Genomic DNA, 24,240 nt, shown 5'->3' with positions numbered 1-24,240 from the left:
GAGTGGGTAGCCTATCCCTTCTCCAGCGGATCTTCCTGATCCAGGAATCGAAACGGCATCTCCTGCATTCCAGGCGGATTCTTTACCAACTAAGCTATCAGGGAAGCCCTGGTTCCCTTTAAAACGCTGTCCAGGGTTTTCTCATTGTCAGAATTCTGACTCCTGGAGGTGAGGTGGGGGCAGTGACATTGGAGAGGGAGCTTGTCTTTCTGCAGGGGTAGAAAGGTCAGTGTTGAGAACTCAGACTGGTATTTTCAAACTAACCATAACTTGACGAAGCCTTCCCATCTTGCTCTGCTACAAAAATTTTAATTACTGCTTTCCTTTTCTATCAGCTTTTCTCCCTTAAGCACATCCAGATTCAATATACCAGCCATAGAGTGTTCTGACTCCCCATGTGTCCACCTGCCAAGCAGCCCAGGGATTTAATAACATTGACATCCAATTACCAATCTGTTACACTTCAATTTAAATCAAAGTAATACCTGCATGTGCTTTTTAAAAAATCCAGTTGTGCTGACGGGCTTATGCTGAAGAAAGGCAGAGGCCAGATAATCACCTCCCTCACCCAGCCCATCACATACAGACCACTTGCTTTAGTTCACGTGCTGGCTCCTGCCATGACTTTTTAAACAAAATACTGTTGTTATTCTTTTTTTTTTTTAACATTCTCCTTTTATTTATTCATTTATTTTTCTTTTGGCCAAGCCACACAGCTTGTGGGATCTTCCCCAACCAGGGGATCGAACCAGTGCCTTCTGTATTGGGATCACGGAGTCTGGACCATCAGGGAAGCCCCCACGTTTTGTTAATTTATGATACCGTGACCCCTGGACCATCCAAAGGAAAATGTTCCTAGTACCATGATCAAATGATTTCTTTTTAACTCTTCATGTCTTACCACCATGTCACATTTTGAGTTACCTAATATTTGGACCATGTCTTTCTGGTATGATTTTTAGTTTTCGCTGGAGTTTTTTATTAACCTTTTTTCTTGCTGATAAAAGAATAATGAAACTCTGTGTCTTTTTATGCAGCTTCTTGATTTTACCTTCCCTTTTCCTGTCAGAAACCCCTCCAGACCCTTTTCCAGCTCCAGCCTGCACTACTTACTGAAAGCCGTCTTCATGGCATTTCCCTTTGACTCACTTCCTAAGTTGAAGACACCGTTCCAGGATTTTATCTTCCTCTTTCTTGTTTTTCCCTTGTGTGTTTTGTTTTTTTTTTTTTTTTTTTTTAGATATTTGAAATACAACTTTATTCTGATTCTAAACGAAAAGGAATGGGAATGACAGTAACAAACAAGATTCCACCTCTCAATATTGTCATGTGACTATAGCAGTCTTATATTTGAAACTCGAGGAAACAACTGTGTTCCAAAACACCTAAATATGCAGGTCCAAAAAATGAAGGTTTTTTTTTTTTTTTTAAACTGCCACATTCACTCCAAAGCCCATCCATCTCCTTCAGCATCCAAAGATTAAGCACATGTTCTGCTTAGCTATATAATAAAGTGGCAAACACGCTGCACCACTGACATCACAGGACAGTTGCCTATAAAACTAGACTTCTGACGCTGGGCCCCAGCTTCACTCTCTCACAGGTCATCATCTTCATCCGGGAGAGCAGTTGTCTGAGCAACCTCTAAATCGTGCTCGTACTGTGCTGCCAAGGCTGGGTCCATGACCACCTCTGGTGGGGCAAGAGCAGGCATGGCGACAAACTCCAAGTTAGGGTCTCCAATCAGTTTTCTAGCAAGCCAGAGGAAGGGCTTTTCAAAGTTGTAGTTACTTTTGGCAGAAATGTCATAGTACTGAAGATTCTTCTTTCGGTGGAAGACAATTGACTTTGCCTTAACCTTTCTGACCTTAATATCCACTTTGTTGCCACACAACACAATTGGGATGTTCTCACACACTCGTACCAGATCTCTATGCCAGTTAGGCACATTCTTGTAAGTAACTCTCGATGTTACATCAAACATTATAATGGCACACTGAGCTTGTATATAATAGCCATCTCTCAGTCCACCAAATTTCTCCTGACCAGCTGTATCCCACACATTGAACTTAATAGGTCCTCTGTTGGTATGGAACACAAGAGGATGGACCTCAACACCCAAGGTAGCTACATACTTCTTCTCAAATTCACCAGTCAGATGACGCTTCACGAATGTAGTTTTTCCGGTACCACCATCACCAACCAAAACAAGTTTGAACTGAACTTGGGGTTCTCCTTGGGCAGCCATCGCGATGTTACTTCCAGAAGCGTCTCCGCGCCCATCTGCCTCTTTCCCTTGTGTTTTACTGGAGCCCATCCCAAAGTACCCCGGTTCGATTCCTGGGTCGGAAAGATCCGCTGGCAAAGAGATAGGCTACCTCTCCAGTGTTCTTGGGCTTCCCTTGTGGCTCAGCTGGTAAAGAATCTGCCTGCAGTGCAGGAGACCTGGGTTCGGTCCCTGGGTTGGGAAGATCCCCTGGAGAAGGGAAAGGCTACCCACTCCAGTATTCTGGCCTTGAGAATTCCATGGACTATACAGTCCATGGGGTCACAAGAAGTCAGACACGACTGAGCAACTTTCACTTTCATCCCGAAGTAACTTCTTAAAAAGGGAGTGTGCACAGGAAAACTGGAGTCCTTGCAAGTCTAACAATGTCTCTCCTGTTCTTTTGTTTGATTGATATTTCGACTGGTAGAATTCTAGACGCATAATCTTTAAACATCCAGTGTTGCCGATGATAAGTCTGATGCCATTCTAATTCTGGTTTCCTTGTAGGAGACCTATATTTTTTCTTTCTGGAAGCTTTGATGATCTTCTTTTGAAATTTATAACTAAATGATGTTATGAGTATGTGGACAGAGGAGCCTGGCAGGCTACTTATAGGATCATAGAGTCGGACACAACCGAAATGACTTAGCATGCGTGACTATTTTACTTTTCATTTTTTCCTGCCATATATTCAATTATAAACCTTCCTTAATTTTCTAAATTAATTAATTTATTTTCAGCCCTGCTGGGTCTTTGTTGCTGTCCACAGGCTCTCTCTAGTTGCAGCCAGCAGGGGCTACTCTTTATTTGCAGTACTCTGGCTTCTCATTGTTCTGGCTTCTCTAGGACATTAATCATGATGTTATGTGGCAACCTGGATGGGAGGGGAGTTTGGGGGGAGAATGGATACATGTTTATCTATGACTGAGTCCCTTTGCTGTCCACCTGAAATTATCACAACCTTGTTAGCTGACTGTACTCCAATATAAAATGGGCTTCCCTTGTGGCTCAGCTGGTAAAGAATCCACCTGCAATTCATGAGACCTGGGTTCAATCCCTGGGTTGGGAAGATCCCCTGGAAAAGGGAAAGGCTACCCACTCCAGTATTCTGGCCTGGAGAATTCCATGGACTGCATGGTCCGTGGGGTCACAAAGAGTCAGACACAACTGAGCAACTTTCACTTTCAATATAAAATAAAAAGTTAAAAAAAATTCCATCATGAGAGCCCCACCTTTATGACCTCATCTGAACCCAGTTACCTCCCAAAAGTCCTCATCCTTAAATATCATCACTTTGGAGGTTACGGCTTCAACATGTGAATTTGGGGATAGGGCACTGTTCGGCCCATAGCACCCTCTAAGAGTCCATGTATCTCATAAGTAACCTGAGTTACTTAAAGCCTTGAACTTTGGACACGTGTTCAGGAGTCTCAGCTGATGTGTATCTGTTAGGCCTCTTGCATGTGATAGCAGGTGCTAGCTGACCTGCGGGGCAACTGCCATCAGGGCATTTTCAGTCTGGTTCAAGAAACAGGAAAATAGGCATTCCCAACAGTGTGTGTGCACTGCAGTGAGAGACCTGCACAGTGCTGTGGAAGCTTCTGGATAAAAGTAGTTTCCTAAAGCCTGGATTTCATTATCCCAGCCCAGGGAAGGAGGAAGGATCTGCTTGTAAAAAGGTCTGGAAGCATGAGACAGCTTAGTGTGGTCCAGGAGTGGGCATGGCTGTGTCAGCTGACCCCCAGTGTGGGGGAGAGAGGAGGCTGGAAACAAGGCTGGGTAGGAACGTGGGCGGGCTGAGGTCTGGGGTCTTACTGGGCTTGCTGTAGAGTCTAGGTTGCCTTTTAGAGCTCCTGAGAGGTCAGCACTGTGTGTGTGTGTGTGTGTTTAGGTAATTGGGATAGGGAGGGCGTGTGTGTGTGTGTGTGTGCAGGTAATGGGGTAGGGTGTGTGTGTGTGTGTGTGTGTTTAGGCAATGGGGTAGGAAGAGTGTGTGTGTGCACATGCGTGTGTGTGCGTGCATGTTTTTGTTCAGGTAATAGGGTAGGGAGGGCTGTGCTGTCTCCCTGCCAGGGTGGGTTGACCCTTTGAGAGCCATCCAATAATGGGCCATTTCACATGGCTTTTCAAGACTGGAGCTTGTTAAGCAAACAGAACATGGTCTTCCTGAAGGCAGAGTCCCTCGCTCTGTCCCCTGGGGACAGTTCCTTTGCTTTGCCTTCTTGGTTTGTTCATTCAGTCCCTCAGTCAGCACAGGCTCCCTGCTGGATCCAGGGAATGGGGGGGGTGGTGTGTGTGATGGTTCCAGCACAGCCCGCTCTAGAAGAGCCCGAGCTCCTGAGCTAGGTGAGGGGCTTTGGCAGCTGCTGCTGCTAAGTCGCTTCAGTCGTGTCCGACTCTGTGCGACCCCATAGACGGCAGCCCACCAGGTTCCGCCGTCCCTGGGATTCTCCAGGCAAGAATACTGGAGTGGGTTGCCATTTCCTTCTCCAGCGCATGAAAGGGAAAAGTGAAACTGAATTCGCTCAGTCATGTCCGACTCTTAGCGACCCCATGGGCTGCAGCCTACCAGGTTCCTCCGTCCGTGGGATTTTCCAGGCAAGAGTACTGGAGTGGGGTGCCATTGCCTTCTCCGGCTTTGGCAGCAGAGGTGCCCTAATTCTGCACAGAATGTCCCAGAAGGTTCCCGTGGCGAAGCGTCCCCGCCTCTTAGAGCTGAGGGTGAAGGGCACTCCAGGCAGAAGGAATGGCATGTGCAAAGGCCACAGACGGTCCCCCTGCTCCGACCCATGGGGTGATGGGCAGAGAGCGTGGACACCTCACCTGAGTTCACATAGGTGCACTCTTGAGTTGCGTGGGAGGCGGGGAGAGGCGGTAACACAGGGAAGGCAGAGCAATGGACAGGGTCAGAGGTTGTAGGGCCCCCCCACCCCTGCCCTCTCATTTTCTCCGGTGGTCTTTCCCCCAGGCCTGCCCTCCTGTCCAACAGGGTCTGTCAATTACAGCCTTCTCCAGCCAGAGCCCTTTAGGAAATGCCGATGATTAGCAATTGTTATCATGGTAATTAAAATTCCCTGGGAACAGCTTGGCTAATATCCATCAGTATCTGCAGTCAGCTTGGCTGTGAGCTGAAATCAGAATGAACACCTCAAAGCAGAGCTCAGAGCACCAAGCAGTGCTAGGGGAGGATTTAAGGCTGAGGCCACCCACCCCCCACCCCTCACCACCCCCCCCATGCAAGTGCCATGGGGGCTGTGTGGGTCTTTCCTCATTAAATGGCATTTCCAAGTCTGGGTGCTTTGCTGCCTTTATCACAGTGAACCACATGTGAGGAACAGAGCAGGACTCTGCAGAATCTCATGGCTTCTCTAGAAAGCAAAGTTTTGCCCCATCTGTGGCCCAAGACCTGGTGGTTGGGAGTTAATTTCCATGGAGCGCTCTTCCCAGCACTGTTCTTGGGGAGGGGGTCAAGTGTTGATGCTTGACCGTGGGTGATGGGCTTGGATGCACAGAGCAGAAATCACCTGATGAAAAGCTACTTCAGTGTGTTTTGCAGGGCTAGGGGGGGCGGCGGCGAGGCAGGAGGAAAGAGAAGGTGTGAGGACAGGCGTGGGTGGGTGTGGGGGAAGGGGAGATGGCTGCTCAGAACTGGGATCCCCCACCCCTTACCAGTCCAACTGTCCCATGCAGAATGCATTTTCCAAAACCCGGACAGTGTCTTGAATGCACCTGTATATCGTGTGCCTCCCATACCAGGTGATGCACCTGTGTGCTCTCACCTGAACCCCCCCACCTCTCTCCACCCCCCTTCCCGCCTGGAGGAATCAGAAAGTGCTGCTCCTCTAGCTGGTCCAGGATCCTCTGCCAGTCTGGTCTGATATCTGCCCATCTTGGTAGTACCAGCCTTTCACTGGGACTGCAGCGCCAGCATGAGAGAAACAGACAGACTGAAGCCCTGTTACAGTAAACTGAACTCACCAGCCCACTAGACGCCAGGGAGGCACTGCAGGCCTGGCAGACCTGTAAGGCCATGGCCCCTGCTGAGCATAAATATTGGGGTGAATTGTATGAAATTGGCAAGCGTTTTTATAGGTCAAAAATAGTTGAGTACAAAAGGATAGGTTGAATATCAACAGTTTCATGCAATTCAATCTAATATTTTGGATCCTATGCTCTTTATCCTGTTTTCCAAAAGAATTTGACTGATGAATGTTTTTTAAGTGGGTGGTAGGGTGGATCGTTGTAACAGGAAGTGAGGCTGATGGCATGGGGCCCGCTGGCTGTGATATGCCAGGGCGGGCAGGGGCAGCTGGGGCTGTGGGTCTCCCTGCTACTTGAGGAAAGACTGGGAGCACGTGGCTGCCTTGTGCCCTGGAGGTCACGAGTCAGGAAGGTGCAGGGGCACGTCCTGCTAGGCACTCCCTGTTTATTCCTCTTAAATATGAAGTGGCAAATCCACTTGATTAATTACAAGAACTTGGGTGAAACCCTCAGGCCACTTCCCCAGGAAGGCGCCAGACGTTATGGATTGGGACAAGCTCCAGCGAGCTACCCATGCCTGCCAATTCAGTCATTCAGCCAGTGTTTACGGAGCACCTACTGCATATCAGATGTGTTCTAGGAGCTTGAAGATTAACGGTGAGCAGAGGTGCCCTGGGCCTCCCACCTGAGTGCTCCCCCCTGACTTTTGTGGGAGAGACAGATAAAAATAAAGGACCAGCCAAGGGACTTACCTGGCCGTCCAATGGTTAAGACTCTGTGCTTCCAGTGCAGGGGGCATAGGTTTGGTCCTTGATTGGGGATCAAACTAAGATTCCCACATGCCTCATGGTATGAACAAAATGTTAAATAAATGATAAATAAAGGACCTGCCAAAAGGTGGAAGTAACCCAGTGTCCAACGATGGATGAGTGGATAAAGAAAATGTGATATATACATAAAACAATATTATTCAGCCTCAAAAAGGAAGGAAGTCCCATACTGATGACCTCCGAGGACATTACGCTCAGTGAAATAAGCCAAATACTGTATGTACTTCAAAAAGACAAATACTGTATGATTCCACTTAAATCCTAGAAAGTAGAACAGTGGTCACCAGGCCAAGAGGGAGAAGGGAATGGGGACTTGTTTCATGGGTAAAGTTTTAGTTTTAGAGACACGTGTACCCCAGTGTTCTCCCAGCACTGTTTACAATAGCCAGGACATGGAAGCAATCTAGATGTCCATCGGCAGATGAATGGATAAGAAACCTGTGGTACATATACACAATGGAATATTACTCAGCTATTAAAAAGAATGCATTTGAATTAGTTCTAATGAGGTGGATGAAACTGGAGCCTATTATACAGAGTGAAGTAAGTCAGAAAGAAAAACACCAATCTAGTATATTAACGCATATATATGGAATTTAGAAATGACGACCCTATATGCGAGACAGCAAAAGAGACACAGATGTAAAGAACAGACTGTTGGACTCTGTGGGAGAAGGTGAGGGTGGAATGATTTGAGAGAATAGCATTGAAACATATATATTATCCTATATGAAATAGATCGCCAGTCCAGGTTTGATGCATGAGACAGGGTGCTCAGGGCTTGTGCACTGGGATGACCAGTGGGATGGGGAGGGAGGTGGGAGGGGGGGTTCAGGATGGGGAACACATGTACACCCATGGCTGATTCATGTGGATGTATGGCAAAAACCACTATAATATTGTAAAGTAATTAGCCTCCAGTTAAAATAAATTTTTTTAAAAAATTTTAGTTTTACAAGATAGAAAGTTTTGGAGATGGGCTACCCAACAGTGTGAATGTCCTTAACTTACTGAACTGTATACTTAGAAATGGTTTAGAGGGTAAATTTACAGCATAGTGTGGGGTCCTGCCCCACTGGGGAACTGACTTTTCTTCCTGGAGGGCAGGCTGACAATATGTGTCATCTTAACAAACACACATCCTTTGACCCAGCAGTTCATCTCCTGGGAATACTTCCTAAGGCAGTAGCCGAAACCTGTCTCTTGGTAGGTGTGTCAGGTCGTTGGTTGCAGCGCTGTTCAGAAGCGTGAAAAATAGGAAACAATTTAAGCATTCATCAATGGTGAGGTGGAGGGTGATTTAATTAAGTTTAATAAATCTAAACCATAGTTTGATATAGAGACCATTACAGTATTTATTAACACAGAACAACTGCTATGATATATAGTTAAGTATCATAGAATAGCATCTGTGTGATTTATTCTCCCAAAAAAGGAAGGAAGGAAGGGGGAGGGGACTGAATTGAGTATATGCCCAGGGAAGGGTCTAAGAGAATTCACAGCCCAGTGCTAAGCAGGGCTTTGTCTGTGTGGCTATCTTCATTATGCTCTCTTGTTATTGTCCTAATTTTGCATATGCTGTGCTGTGTTTAGTCGCTAAGTCATGTCCGACTCTCTGCAACCCCATGGACCGTAGCCTGCCAGGCTCCTCTGTCCATGGGGATTCTCTGAATACTGGCAAGAATACTGGAGTGGGTTGCCATGCCCTTTTCCAGGGGATCTTCCCAACCCAGGGATAGAACCCAGGTCTCCCTCACTGAAGGCAGACTCTTTACCAGCTGAGCTACCAGTGAGTGAGTGAGTGAAAGTCACTTAGTCGTGTCTGACTCTGCAACCCCGTGGACTATGCAGTCCATGGAATCCTCCAGGCCAGAATACTGGAGTGGGTAGCCTTTCCCTTCTCCAGGGGACCTTCCCAACCCAGGGATCGAACCCAGGTCTCCTGCATTGCAAGTGGATTCTTTACCAGCTGAGCCATAAGGGAAGCCCAGGAATACTTGAGTGGGTAGCCTATCCTTTCTGCAGCAGATCTTCCTGTCCCAAGAATCAAACTGGGGTCTCCTGCATTGTGGGCGGATTCTTTACCAATTGAGCTATGAGGGAAGACCCTAATTTTGCATGCTCTGTATGTATTTCTCAGGAATGATATAAATAAAAAAAGACAAAGCAGCAACCGTGGATGTTTAGGGAGGCAGTGCGATGCAGGTCCTAAGCCTGCCCAGACCCCACCAGTCACAGAGGGTTTGCCTCACTTGGTCTCCCTGAGGCTCACACATGTGGAGGCAGTAGGTTGGGTGTCAGGGAAGGGCAGGCAATGCCAGCACTGTTGGATGCCCAGGCCTCCGCTTAGCAGAAGGAGGCCAGGTAAGCCCCTCACCAGCTTCCCCATGGCCTTTTGGGCTTGGGCACCTGGTCTCAGGAGCCACACAGCAGCTCTGCAGGAACAGGGTGGCCTTGACAGTGACTGCTTGTGTTCATCTCCTCTCCCTCTATGGCACTTCCCTGCCCTCTAAGCATCCAGACCCTTGGTGTCCATGACGCTGATTAGTGACCTACTGAGGATTTATTACTCACAACCACAATTTAGAGAGCCCCTGCTGCACATCTTTAGACCGTTGAGATGAGACTCTAGGACCTCGGGTGTGAAGTAGAGGCCAACAGAATGGTGAACTGGCATTGGGCAAGTTGCTTAACTTGTCCAAACCTCAGTTTTCCCATCTGGAAAATGGGGATAATAATAGAGTGTCCTCAAGGAACCGTTATCACTGGATGCCTCTGGGAATGGGGGAGGAGACATTTTGATTTCACATTTTGTGAATTTTAGATCTTGTGCATACATTACCAATTCAAAGAAATAAATATATATTGTAGGAGGGCTGCGAGAGGATCAGAAAGGGTTTTCTAAGGTGGCTCCATGAAGCATTCATCCCACTAGATGGGTTCTGTGTTATTCAAGTGGTAGTAGTGTTAGTTGCTCAGTTATGTCTGTCTCTCTGTGACCCCACGGACTGTAGCCCACCAGGCTCCTCCATCCATGGGATTTTCCAGGCAAAAATACTGGAGTGGCTTGCCATTTCCTCCTCCAGGGGATCTTCCTGACCCAGGGATTGAACCCGAGTCTCCTGCATTGCAGGTGTATTCTTTACCATCACAGCCACCAGGGAACATAACATACCATTATGTTATTCAAGACCCACACCCAAAAACAGGCCCTTCTGCACAGGGAAGCTGGAAGGGAGGGCTGAGTGACCCGTGCCCGGGACAGGATTTAGACTCCATGGTCCTGTGTCTGTCACTCTGGAGCATAAGGAGGTGACTGCCATCTACTTGGAAAAATAGACACACCTCAATCCACAAGTGAACAGGAAGTGCTGCACCATGAATTGCAACAGTTAAGGTTATATAGACCCGTCACTAGGATTGAGATTCTGTAGGAAAACTTGCTGGGTAGGTTCCACGTGGGAAGCACTAGTCTCCTTTTGCCCTATTGGAGATCATTGTGCACATTTGTATGTTAAAGGCTCTGAGAAGTCCTGCAGTAACCACTTGGTTTAATTGAGTGCTTCCCACTGTACAGTATGTGGTATGTGATCGGGGACTCTTCTTTATTTCATTCTTATTTTCTTTTTTGGCCCAGCCCCTGCTGACATCCCACAGAAGCAGGGTGGTGCAGAGGGTCGGGGAGTGGGAAACACTGTCCTCTAGAGAATGAGAGCAGACTCTGGTCTTCTGATTTTTTAAAAATTATTACTATTTATTTTTGACTGCGCCGGGTTAACAATGCTGTGAACAGGCTTTCTCTAGTTGTGGCGAGCAGGGCTCCTCCCTAGTTGCAGTGCTTGGGCTTCTCATTGCAGTGGCTTCTCTTGTTGTGGAGCACAGGCTCTAGGTGTGCAGGCTCAGTAGCTATGGCACGTGGGCTTAGTTGTCCCACGCCATGAGGGATCTTACTGGACCAGGGATTGAACTCACGTCCTCTGCATTGGCAGGCGGATTCTTAACCACCGGACCACCAGGGAAGTCCTGGTCTTCTGATGTGAAATTGTTCCTCTTGAGTAGGAGACTTGGTCCCCTGCTTGCACATTCATCAGCTGAGAGGAAGAGGGTGACCATGAGGGTCGTTGGCACCTTGTCTGTTGAGTGGCTGCCCCATGCCTGGCCCCGGGTTGTGGGGATTTACATTCACACGTGAGCCTGACCCTCTTGGCCGCCCTGGGAGCCAGCGCTGCTCCTGCCTCCCACCTACCGAAGGTGAAACTGCAGGGGTAGGGAGCGGGGGGTCAATGCATCCAGATCTCCCAGCTGCGGGGTGACAGATCCAGGATTCAAACCCAGCACATCGGCTCTGAGCCCCCAAGGTTCCTCTTCTTGGAAAAGGTCACCGCCTTCCTTCACACACTCCTACTCTTCTTACAAATACCCTGAAGGCTTTCCTTCATCAGGAAAGAGATTTCAGAGCACTTGACGTTTTCTGAAGCAGATATTAAGGGTTCCAGGACCTCACCGCAGTCTCTGCTCTGAATTCTAATCTGTGGCTCGCTCTGAGCTCCGGCCCGTCTGTGCCCTGCACAGGGATGACCACCTCCCAAGAAGCTCTCCAAGACCACGGCCGATACCAGGCTGTGGCCAGCCCGGCTCTTCCTCCCGCCTCTTGTGTCTCTGCCCAGAATCTCGAGGGGAAGGGCCGGGCAGGAGGGAGGCAATGGCTTCTTGCGCACCGTCTGGGAGGGAGGGCTAGCTAGCTTGGGGGTGGGGGGCGCTTGGCACAGGGAGGGCTGCTCTGTATCCTATGCTCTGAGCAGATGTCTCCCCCTACCAGGTCTGGAAGAGGTCGGGGGCCTGGTTCTACAAAGGGATCCCCAAGTTCATCCTGCCCCTGAAGACCCCTGGCCAGGCCGATAACCCCTCCTTCCGACCGTTGCCTGTGGAGCCAGCAGAGCAAGAGCCCAGAAGCACTGATAGCAGCTGCGTCTATACCTGGGCCCGAGGGAGAGGTAAGGTCCCCATCGCCCCCTCTCCCGCGACGGCAGCCAACATTCAGCTCATCAACCAGCCGAGCACTGCCTTGGGCACCAGCCGGTGCCTGCCATACCCCCACGCAGCTCACACTGGTCTGCGTCCCTCTCTGTGCCCTCGGCTCTGTCTGCACCAGGTGGGCGGCTGGACCTCAGCAGGGTGCTTGCTTCCAATGGGAGGGGCCACTGCGGGCCGTGTCACAACCAAGCGCAAATTTGGGGGCAGGGCTGCTGTGAACAGCACTATGGATGTGTGCAGAAATGTGATGTCAATTGAGGTTTCTTGCAAAGGATGAAAATGCATCTTTCTAAGGCAGTTGTGTACCATCTCTTCTCATCACTTGTCTTATGTCTCAGAAAAAGGGGAGCCTGGCTTCCCTGGTCCTGACGAGCAAAGAGATAGTGTGCCAGGGCCCCTTGGTGTTCGTGGTGGCCAGCTGATGTGAGTGTGCCCTAAGTGGCCACCATCAGAAGGGGAAATGGCTACCATCACGGGTCATGACAACAGTGCTGGGCATGGTGGATGGATCTCTACATCTTGCATGATGTTTTAGTGTTTGCAGTTTTATTTTCAAAGCTCCTAGTCTCACAACAGGCTCCAGAAGTGGACAGGGCAGCTATTTTGTAGCCCTATTTTATATATGAGTAGCCCGACGCCCAGAGAAGGGGAGGGATTTTTTTCAGTTGGGTGTGGCAAAGTTGGGAACGAAAGGTGAGGTCCTGCCCTTGGGGCTCTGGCTCCTTGTGCCTGGAAGTGCCTGAGTTCTAGCCCAAGACTCAAGGTCTGAGGTCCTACAGGAGACACGGTGGCCAGAGGGATGAGGGCTTATCCTGACCCTGGGGGGCGATGGACCCAAGTTAGTGGACGTGGCAGGTGCTTTTGAGTGGCTCTCGAACATCTCTGTCTTTGGATTATGACATGGCATTTATCTTCATATCGTTTGGACTTTGATTATCTTGTTAAAAAAGTAAGGCATGTTTATTATACAATTTTGAGAGTTGTCAAATGCTATAATTTACAAGGTAAAAATCCCCTGGAGGTCAGCCCTTCCAGACATAATCAGCATTAACAGCTCAGCTTCTGTTCTCCAGACATTTTTTTTATCAGCATCACTTGGTTTCTTGCAGCCCGCCCTCCTGGCTAATTCTCCTGGACTCTGTTTGCATTTTTAATTCCCATGAGTTGGCCTTCCCTGCCATCACTGCCCACTGCTGCCACAGACGAGCCTTGGGGGGGACCACGGCGAGTGCAGGGGGGACCTGGGCAGGCAGGGGACAGTGGGCAGCCAGACAGGAGTTCCTTTTCCACCCTCAGCACTGGGGCTTTTTCCTGCCCCAGCCCAGCTGGGCTGTATCTGTGTCCCTCAGACCAAGGGAAGAGGCATGGCTGTGGAGAGTGCAGGCCTAGACTGTTGCTTCCCATAGATTGAGGAGAAGGGGCCTTGAGGCCTCACCCCAAAGAGGCCTCTCTGCCCTATCTGCTCCAGCCCTGGTGTGGCACATACGTGCACACACGCACACATGTGCAAACACACACATCCCTGGGGAAGGGCAAGACCTTCTCTTGTCTTCTCCTCAGCCGCACAGACACACAGATGGCCTTTTAATTATGTGGGCAAGGAGGCCAGTGGCCCACACACTTGGATCTGGCGCCCCTTATTAACTGAGTTTGCAGCGAGGCCAGGCCAGGCAACATGGAGGTCACCCCTCTACTCCAGTATGAACTTGGTCTCCCTCTGCAGACCTGGTAAGAAACCCTCCAGGCTCCCAGACCATAAGGGCATAGGCAAGTGGCTTCTGCTTGCCACCTACAGCCCCATCATCAGTGATGCTGGGTGCCAGACAACAGACTGGGATCAGAGCTGCAGTCTGTGGTCCACATTGGAGCCAGTCTGCTAAGCCTGGCCTTCGTAGCACCCAGGCTTCCCTGTCCTTCACCATCTCCCAGAGTATGCTCAGATTCATGTCCATTGAGTCCATGATGCCATCCAACTGTCTCATCCTCTGTCGATCCCTTCTCCTTTTACCCTCAAACTTTCCCAGCATCAGGGTCTTTGGCTCTTCACATCAGGTGGCCAAAGTATTGGCGCTTCAGCTTTAGTATCAGTCCTTCCAATCAATATTCAGGGTTGCTTTCCGTTAGGATTGACTGGTTTGACCTCCTTGCTGTCTAAGGGATTCTCAAGAGTCTTCTCCACCACAGTTTGAAAGCATCAATTCTTTGGAGACACTGGGAGGCAGTGAAAACCACCTTGCCCCCCTGAGGCAGCCCTCTTCCGGGGCTCTTGTCTCTGGGGTCCCCAAAGACAGCATCCCCTCCCTCCCCACAGTCCCTGATCCCTGATGTAGAGGCTCATGGTGACACCAGCTCCCTCTCTCTGACCCTCCCTCCTAACACTGTCTTCTGTCTGTCTGTCTGTCTGTCTGCTTTTGGACTGGTGCACTTATGTCTCCCCGACCCCAGTGCACTTCACTTGGAGGAGAAAGGGGAATCGATAGACAGAAGCCATGAACTTTGCAGTCCACAGAGCAATCAAGTGAAATGTATTGATGTTTCTGAGGCAGGTTCCTTTTCTTCCTCCTTCAAATTTTTAGATACATGAGCAGACCTGATATATTTTTAACAAGTGTAAACAATTCAAAAGTCGATGAAAAATTAAAATCTGTTCTGCTTGCCATCATCTCCAAACCCCTTTCTCCCTGTCCCTACCAGCATATACTTGCTTCTAGGGTTATTTTTTGTTTTGTTTTTAACAACAAAAATAGGCTCTTACCCATAACTTTGCAAGTTGGTTTTTTTCTCACTTAAAAGAATATCATCGGCTTCCCTCCAGGTCAATAGATATAGATTTTACTGTATCCTTTTTAATGGCTGAATAAAATCCCATCATATATATTGTGATTTAATTATTCACCTATTGATGGGCATTCAGATGATTTCTGGCTTTTTGCCTCTGTGAGCAATACTGAAACATCCTTATGTGTATATGATGCTTCTGTTTCCATGGGGCAGGTTTCCCAAAACAGATTGTGTGTTTTAATTTTCAATAGACATTACCAAACTATATTCTGAAAATGATAGCCTTTTGTACTCATTTATACCTGCATCCTTGCCTGCCATAAATATTATTGGTGTTTATCATTTTGACCAATGTACTAGATGAAAAATGATACTGCACTTTTTAAATTTCTACATTTGAATATCTCTTCATATCTTTATAATTTATTGATATTTAAGCTTCCTTTTTTTAAATTGGCTGTTTAAACTCATCGCTCATTTTTTATTATGTGGTTTATTTCCTCTTACTGATTTGTATTAATAGATGTTCCTTAGGGATATTAAATGAGTTGCAAATATTTTTCTCCTTGACTTTACATTTTGTTTGGCTTTAGTCTTATAGCATTTTGCCATTTTTTTCATTCTTTTTTTAAAATTGATTTTAAATTGGAGGATAGTTGCTTTACAATGTTTCTGCCTTACATTGACATGAATCAGCCATGTCCCCTCCCTCTTCAACGTCCCTCCCTCCTCCCACCCCATCCACTCCTCTAGGTTGTCACAGAGTACTGGGTCGAGCTCCCTTCCTCATACAGTAAATTCCCACTGGATGTCTTTACATATGGTAACATATATGTTTCAATACTACTCTCTCAATTCATCCCACCCTCTCCTTTCTCTGCTGAGTCCACAAGTTTGCTCTCTATGTCTGCATTTCTATTGCTGCCCCACAAATAGGTTCATCAATACCATTTTTCTAGATTCCATATATATTGCATTTTACCATTTAAAACCAATTTCTTTTCATTTTTGTGAAGTCAAGTATGTCTTTTTTTTTTTTTTTTTGCTTTGTGACTCATAGGTTTTCTAGCTTATTTTTAAATGTCTTCCTCTCTAAGGTTAAAAAAATTGCTAAATAAAAAGTTTAAATAATGTGAGAATAAAAAGATATACTTAAATATGGCAAAAATTACCCAAAAAGCAGAAATGTAGCACCATGTATCAAATTAACTGATAAAACACTGAAGTCATGTTCTATCAAAGAACAAGTCAAGAATACCTCCATCATCACCATCATTCAACAGTATTTTGTAGTATTTAACTAAAGTAATAAGGCAAGAAAATAAAATTACTTGTTACTATTGGAAAAGAAAAAATTCTCAGGAATTCCCTGGTGGTCCAGTGGTTAGGACTCCTCAGTTCCCTGCAGGGGGCATGGGTTCGATCCTGATTGGGGAACTAAGATCCTGCAAGCTACAGGGTGCAGCCAAAAAAGAGAAAAAATTATCTTATTTGTAGATGATGTAATTGTATACAAGAAAACCAAGAGAATCTACAAAAACAACCCACTAGCATTAATAAGACACCTGGAAAGTGACTGGACAGAAAGTAAATCAATAGTTTACACCAAACTATTGTACAACTGTTGGTGTAAACTATTTGCTGTAAAAAATCAACAATTTTAAACTATACTTATTAGAAGTAGAAATGGAAAAATCCATTCATAATTGCAACAAAAATTGTAAAATGTCAAGAAACAAATTTTTAAAGACTACAGCTCAAACATAGAGAAAACTACAGAATCTTATCGAAGGCCATAGAATGGAATATTACTAAACCTTAAAAAAGAATGAGATAATGACATTTGCAGCAATATGGATGGACTTAGAGATTATCATTCTAAATGAAGTCAAACAAATATCTTACAACATCACTTATATGTAGAATCTAAAAATGGTATAAGTAAACTTATTTACAAAACAAATGGACTCACAAACATGGAAAACAAACTTAGACTCTCAGAAACAGACGTAAAAAACAAACTTACGGTTACCAAAGGGGAAAAGGTGGGGAGGGATAATTTGGGGATTTGGGTTTAACAAATACATTCTGCTATCTCTTACCTCCTTTTCCGGCCAACTGCCATCTCCATGGTCCACCTAGACACTTTCCTGTGGTCTGTCTGCCTTACTAAAGCCAGCAGGTACCTTCCACCACCTCCTCCACCCCCATGGCTCTGGTGGCCAACAGGACCTTTTGCTTGCAGTCCCTCAGGACTATATTTATTTGCATACTTTAAAAGCTGCTACCTACAGGTCTGCCTTCCAATCAGCCCAAATCTAGATGCTCACTAATCTTCTCCATTAGAGCACTAACAGGTCTTGGCACACCCTCAAACATGGGAGCTACTGAAAATAAAATAAGCTCCTTGGACAATCACAAGGTTTGCGAGAGAAGCAAGAGTTAGGACTGGGTTGGCACTAGTGTTCGTCTCCTACCTGGGGCCAGTCCTTCAAGATAAATATATAAACAAGGACCTACTGTATAGCACAGAGAACTATATTCAACATCTTGTAACAACCTATAATGGAAAAGAATCTGAAAAAAATATATAATCACTTTGCTATACACCTGAAACATTGTAAGTCAACTATACTTCAATTTTTTAAAGAGTTACTATAACCAAAAGGTAGATTACTATAATCAAGAGAAACATGGTATTGTTACCAGAATAAATAGAATATCTATTTTATATAAATAAGTGGATCAGAATAGAAAAATAATAGAGCTAAGGATGTATGGAAGCTAAAGATAGGTAGCTTTTCACTTCAGTGGGAAAATAACTGGTTTATTTAACAAGCAGGGCAAGCATAATTAGATTCCCATCCCATTCTGTGTGTACCCAGAAACACACTGCAGATAGATTAAAGGTCCAAATGTTAAAAATAACACAAAGAATGTGTCAGAGAAAGATATGAAGTGTTTCTTTCCTCTGTGTTAAACTCAGAGCTGGTAGAGCGCTGGTGCCTCAGGACAGGTGGGCTGGCTCCCCGAGTTTGCTATACTCTCCCTCCCCTGGACACTGGGTGTTCCTGCAGAACCCCTTGGTGAGCCCCATACAAGCTCCCTTCTCCAGAATGGGATGGAAAACAGTGTGTCCTGACTTCTTCCTGTGACTGGCCCCGGGTCTGACCTGGCTGTCTCTGGGGACAGGGCTCCACCCTCCCATCCAGTCAGTCCAGCTGGGGTGTGGGCACCACGCTACTTTCCCTTGGCAGGTCGTTGCTCCAAATTTATGGCAGCAATACAATATAGTCAGTTTTTGTGCATCCCAGGTCCCTTTGTTCCTCTGTGAAATATAATATGTAAATGGTAGAAATGGTACTGCGGGCTGTTGGGTCTTAATCCCTTTAGACTTGGGCCACATCTTTTGAAGGCTTCTTTTCTTTCAACTGGATTCTCATTTTTGGGCAATGTATGGAAAGATATTTGCTGGGAATGGGGATATTAATCTGGCATATTTGGGAAATAAGGGATTACTTTCTTTCTTTTCATGTATATTGGAAAGCTTAGAGGAAGCAGCTGAGGCTTTGGTTCAGCAGCTCAGTTATGTCAGGACAGATGTCTTTATAATTCTTGCTCTTTCCCTTATAGTCACAAGATGGTTGCTACAGTTCCAGCCATCACTATAAAGAAAAGAAAAAAAGAGACTAGAAAATTAAGCTTTTTGCTTCTGCAACATTGCATCATAATAGAAGCAGGCTGGTACTTGTGCTAGAGGAGCCTGATTCCCTATTGATGGAGAGCTGAATTGATCTGACCGAAGTCATTAAGTGTGGCAGTTTTTCTCAGATAGGATTTTGTACGTCTCTACCTCCAGTGCTGAAAATACTTAATGTGATGGGGTTGATTGTCTTCATCCCCCAGTGTGTGACTAGGAGACAGCACTGCCCTGGGTCTGCTCTGTGGTTGGTCTGCCCGCCTTTCCCAGCAGTTACTGGACACCTGAGATGGGGTGGGGATGAAGCTGAAGCCCCACATAAGTAAGTGTTCGTCACTCAGTCATGTCTGACTCTTTGAGACCCCATGGACTGTAGCCCGCCAGGCTCCTCTGTCCATGGGATTCTCCAGGCAAGAATACTGGAGTGGGTTGCTATGCCCTCTTCCAGGCGATCTTCCTGACCCAGGAACCCAAGTCTTTTGCTTTGGAGGCAGAATTTTTACCCTCTGAGACACCAGGGAAGCCAAGTCTCCAGTCCATACAGTGCTTGCTCTGAGGGTTTTTTTGGATGTGTGTGCTTTTCCAAGATTGAGGTTAGAGAGCCAAGGTCCTAGGGCACCAACCCCGGGATCAGTGAGGTTCTGCTGTGTTCACCTCTCCTGGGGCCAGGGCCCCATCACCTAAAGCTTTCATCACTGCCCTATCGCCTGGGCAGATCAGGGTGGCCTTTCCACTCTGCCTGCCTCCCTAAACCCCGAAAAGCCCCAGCTGAGCAGACAGGTGCCTGAGCTCCCAGTAGCCACAAGGCAAACTCACTTTCCCCTCCTTTCTGAGGCCTGGGTCACAATCCTTCCCAGGACCCTCCACAAGAGCCCTCCCACCCCCTCACCATCATCCCCCTGAGCAGAGCACAGGCTTCCTGGATAGAATTGAACAGAATACCACATGGGTTCCCTTCAAGGTCTGTTCTGGAAAAGTATATTGAGCTTCAGATTTGTTCCAGTTGGGTAGTTTTAAGAAAAATCAGAGTTTCCTTATCTCTTCATTGGTTTGCTAGATTTTAAACAAATTTTTTTAGAATTCTAAACTGTGTTCCGCATTTGTGGTCCAGTAAAAGCAAGCTTTGGGGTTGTTTGGGTTGAGTGGTCTGATTCAGCTCAACCACAAATGTTTTGCCTGGGGCCACCCTTCCTGAATGACCCCTCAGCCAATCTTCTTGCCCCCTCGCCGCCATCTCCTGTTCCCCTGGAGAAGCCGAGTCATGGGTGCTGTGTTGGCCTCATCCAGGTCTCCTTGACTCACGGCCATTATCTCCTCTGATGCTCAGAACAGCCTATGGGGCAGTTATGGATGTGAAATTGACTCTGAGTGATGGATGAGGAGGGGGACATCTGCCCAAGGTCACATGGGCTCCAGGCTCCTGAGTCCTGGCCCACGCTCCTGCCACGTGCACTGGCTTTCCCCTCTTGGACTTGGTTCAAGGGTTTGGGGTTGCTAAGAACAGAGACAACAAAGGACAGTTCAAGTCAGGGGTTGCTGGCAGGCTGCTGAGGAAGGTCTTCCAGAAGCAGGGGTGGACAGGAAAGCCTTTCCAGGCCTGTGGTGCTGGAGCTCAGAGTAGCAGCTGCCTCTGCTTCTCAGGGAACACTGAGATCAGCTCCATTCCCCAGCCTCTGCTCGCCCAGCAGTTGGACACAACTGAAGTCTGCACACTCTTCAGTCTCAGCCTCTGCTCCCACCCTCAGGACCCATGTCCACACTTGGGGAGGATGTGATTGGCCCAGCTCCCTTCTGCTCAGGCTGCTGTTTATGCATCTAGCCTGTATCCCGTCAGATGGTGTGGCCAGTGAGGCCCAATTTGAGGCTGTTTTCCCCACAAGCTGAGCTGGAACAGAGCAGGGGGGAATTTGTCTCTGTTGCTCAATAGCCATTGAACCACAGAGTTGGGTGTTTTGTATCTTACAGGATAGTGAGCTCCTTGTCACTGGGAGTATTCAAACAGAGGCTGGATATTTTACTAGGGATACTATGGCTCAGACACTAGGAGAAGCTTACTATAGGCTTGTTACTATGTATCCAGAGTTATGCCCCCATTTTGTGACTGGGGCTAGGGGAATGGAGACACTTCTATGGCCCAAGATCCAGGCAGCCACTCAGCTTTGAACTTGAGACCTCTATCTCGTTAACACAGAGCTGTTGCCGCCTGAGCTAATAAACAGTTTCGTGGCAGCCGTTTTTCCATCAAACGCATATGCTGTTTCCTGACTTCTTAACGCAGCATGCTATTTATACCAGTAGATCCATTCATTCTTAATGAGCCACAGTTGTGGATTGTAAAATGTTTTATTTTCAGACAGGATTGCTCACTGCCCAGAGCCAGTTGTTGCTATGCTGCCTTCCTTCTTTCTCTGTTCCTGAGAAATTAGCATTTTGGAAGCTCCTTGGGGGTGCTTAGCTGCCCTCTCCCCACCCCCCAATCATCCCCAGTGTTTCCCCAGCAGATTCAGGACTTGCTGTTTCTGTCACATCAGCATGGACATGGTGCATGGACTCCCTGCAGCCTTCAGAGCAGCTGGGAATACGTGTTGTGTGCAGGGGGGTGGGGGAGGCAGGCTGGCTGAGGCTCAGAGAAGCAGGCAGAGCAGAGCAGGAGGGCTTCTGTGCTTGGAGGCGAGGTGCCATCTGTCCTGGGAGGCTTGGACATTTGCTGGTGTCATAGGTCGCAAACTGGTGGAACAGTGACTCCCCCTGACTCACTGCTTTAAATTCATTGACAACATTTTTTAAAAGGTAGAGAATTCTCATTAAAAAGAATATAGAGTTCTGGCTTCTTTTTTGAAAGTCAGAAGGTCTGGCCATACTGCCCCTCCCTGGATAAATTGGACAGGCTAAGTGGCAGCTTCCCCCTTCACACAGACCCTGCAGTCTCTGGTTTGCCACAGTCTCCATCCCTCCCTATTTTCTCTCATGCTTTTTTTTTTTTAAGATATTTTGTACTGTTATTTTGTTTTTTAATTGCTGCACTGGGTCTTCATTGCTGCATGTGGGCTTTCTAATCAGAGAGAGCAGTACATGGGCTTCTCATTGTGGTGGCTTCTCTGGTTGCAGAGCACAGGCTCTAGGCAAGCGGGCTCAGTAGTTGTGGCTTGCTGGTTCTAGGGCAGGTGGGTGGGCGGGCTTCAGGAGTTGTGGCACACGGGCTTAGTGGTTACGGCTCTCAGGCTCTAGAGCACAGGCTCAGTATTCGTGGTGCACAGACTTAGTTGCTCCACAGCATGTGGGATCTTCCCGGACCAGGAGTTGAACCTGTGTCCCCTGCATTGGCAGGCGGATTCTTATCCACTCTGCCACCAGGGAAGTCCATCTCTCATGCTCTTTGATCATCGCCCTTGCTGGGCTAATCCAAAGAAAGTGAAATAGTTCTTGTTTCTACATCCCTGTGAAAGTGAGAGAATAGGAGTTAGACCTGTTGCCAAAAAAAGCGGGCACACATCTCCATAGAAGTGGAGAGTTCTCATATCCAGCCCGCCTCACTCACTGCCCCTTCACCTGACCGGAGGAAGGCAGGAGCCTGACCAGGTCATATCTGTGGGTCCCTCCTTCTGATCGAACTCTGCAAATCCTGCCCACAGTGGTTCTGTGAAGGTGACCCACCACTGTCGCCCCCAGGGCCTCGCCAGTAAGAACCTTAGAGCTCAGGCCTTGCAGAGCCCCTGTGGTTTTTGTGGGGGGGGGGGTTGTTTGTTTTGTTTTCCCTGCTCAGTCACGTCCGACTCCTTTTCAACCCCATGGACTATAGCCCACCAGGCTCCTCTGTCCATGGGATATTCCAGGCAAGAATACTGGAGTGGGTTGCCATTCCCTTCTCCAGGGGATCTTCCAGACCCAGGGATCGTGTTGTTGTTTAATTTGGCTGCATCTCCTCTTAGTTGTGGCACACAGGATCTCCGATCTTCCTTGCAATGTGAGAAATCTTTGTTACAGCATGTGGAATCTAGTTCCCAAACCAGTGATCAAACCCAGGCCCCCTGCATTGGGAGCACAGAGTCTTAACCACTGGACCACCAGGGGAGTCCCGAGCTCCTGTGTCTTAATGGGGACCCCTGCCTAGATCAGAAAACTTTACTTTTTGGCAGTCCTTCTTCCTCCCTGGGCCTCGGTTTCCCTATGAGTAGGTTGGGGTGAGGGGGGCCGGGACAGAGTCATGTTCTTCCCGCTTTCCTATGTCACCGTCCTAAATCCAGGGGGATGAGACTCTGTGCAGAGATTTCTGGCAGGTGGTACACTAGCTATCAGAGTATATATTGAAGCTGTCTCTCCCAGAAAGACCAGCCCCATCTCAGCAGTGGCCACACGGACTCACACACACACATACATATGCATACACACACGTGCGTGCCCCCACACACAGTCCTGCTATGTGCGGCCCGTGAAATCCCATCACACTCGCCCAGCACCCCTTCCCTCCCCGCCACCCCTACCCTGCGCCCCACGCTCCTGGTAAACAGTCGCTAACTGCCTGTGAACTTCCCTCGTGGTCCTGTGCCCAGCATCGCCTCTCCTGCTTCATCATCACCTTCCCTGTCTCCGTTCGTTTTACACCCTGCGTGGGTTCTAGTGTCCTGGGGAGCTGGAAGTGCCTGGGATTTTTTCATATATGAAGATAACAGAAACCACCGGATATACGTGGACAGATATGAGCTAGAAAGAGCTGTTCAGAGAGGAGAGAAGAGAGAGGCTGCCTTTGAATAATCTGAGAAGGGCGCTGTGTGTCCAGCCCAGCCCCCCGAACAAGCCATTGACCCAGGTCTTCATGGTGTAGGTCTGTGGTTTGGGTCCAGAAAATAAATTAAAAAAGCCTGGCTGGACAGTCCTGTGTGTGGCTCCCACTAGGCGCTTGGGGACAGGAATACCATCCATGCCATCGGGGGCAGGAGAAGCGAGGAGTGGTGCTAAGTCTCCTGAGCCCACTGAGGACCTGGCTGGGGCAAACACGGACAGTCGGCGTTCAGGGCGGCTGCGGTTCCTCCAGGCTCAGATGAAGGCCTGGGCGCCACGGGCCTATAAGCAAAAGAGGCAGGTCTCAGGCCTCAGCTGCCGTGGACTGCAGCCCATGCTGGGTTTTGTGTATTTGTGTGATCAACGTCCCCCCAACCCCCACCGCCAACACCTGTATTGGAGGTACTACTATTGTCCCATTTCACAGAAGAGGAAACTAAGGCTTGGAGGGGTCAGATAACTCGCCTTGTAACCTTGGCATGGGCAGAACGAGAAATCCCCACGGTGTTCAGGAAACTCTGCCGTTTTCCTAAGTCTCAGGGAAACAGAGGCCCTGGCTTCATCTTACATGGCTGTGTTTTGAAAGATAAGCCTATGTGTTACTAATTTGTCTTGACCTTCAGAGTCCTCGGTGAAGCCAAATGCTAGCTCGGTGCAGGGGCCACCCTGAGAACAGGAGCCCTGAGCAGCCAGGAGCCACCATTGTTGCCACTGCTGCCCCCCAACCCCGTTCTCTGCAGCCCTCTGTGGCCTGCCCTTGGTGTCCTTGCTGGCCGGGGCTTGACTTCCTAAGAGCAGGAGGCCCTCATTAGCCACACCACAGAGGTCAGGGGCATGGCTGTCGCTTCTAATTTGTCCGAACCCGA

The 24,240-nt window shown here is 48.0% G+C and overlaps 2 protein-coding genes across 2 annotated transcripts in view; one reads left to right on the top strand and one right to left on the bottom strand.

Moving 5' to 3' along the window:
* The window catches only part of RPH3AL (rabphilin 3A like (without C2 domains)), a 138,658-nt gene that overhangs the window by 101,002 nt on the left and 13,416 nt on the right, over positions 1–24,240 (top strand). Inside the window, 1 exon segment of the mRNA XM_081580122.1 lies at positions 11,900–12,074. Within this exon segment, the coding sequence (XP_081436248.1) occupies positions 11,900–12,074 (175 nt within the window).
* On the bottom strand, positions 1,213–2,290 carry LOC145542066 (GTP-binding nuclear protein Ran-like). Its single transcript, XM_081580127.1, has one exon. The coding sequence runs from the start codon at positions 2,246–2,248 to the stop codon at positions 1,598–1,600; it is 651 nt and encodes a 216-aa protein (XP_081436253.1). The 5' UTR covers positions 2,249–2,290; the 3' UTR covers positions 1,213–1,597.

The sequence above is a fragment of the Giraffa tippelskirchi genome, chromosome 3, assembly GCF_054371585.1.
Source record: "Giraffa tippelskirchi isolate mGirTip1 chromosome 3, T2T-mGirTip1v1.2.pri, whole genome shotgun sequence".
Lineage (NCBI taxonomy): Eukaryota > Metazoa > Chordata > Mammalia > Artiodactyla > Giraffidae > Giraffa > Giraffa tippelskirchi.
The sequence above is the reverse complement of the archived record's forward strand: the minus strand, read 5'-3'. Positions and strand labels throughout refer to the sequence as shown.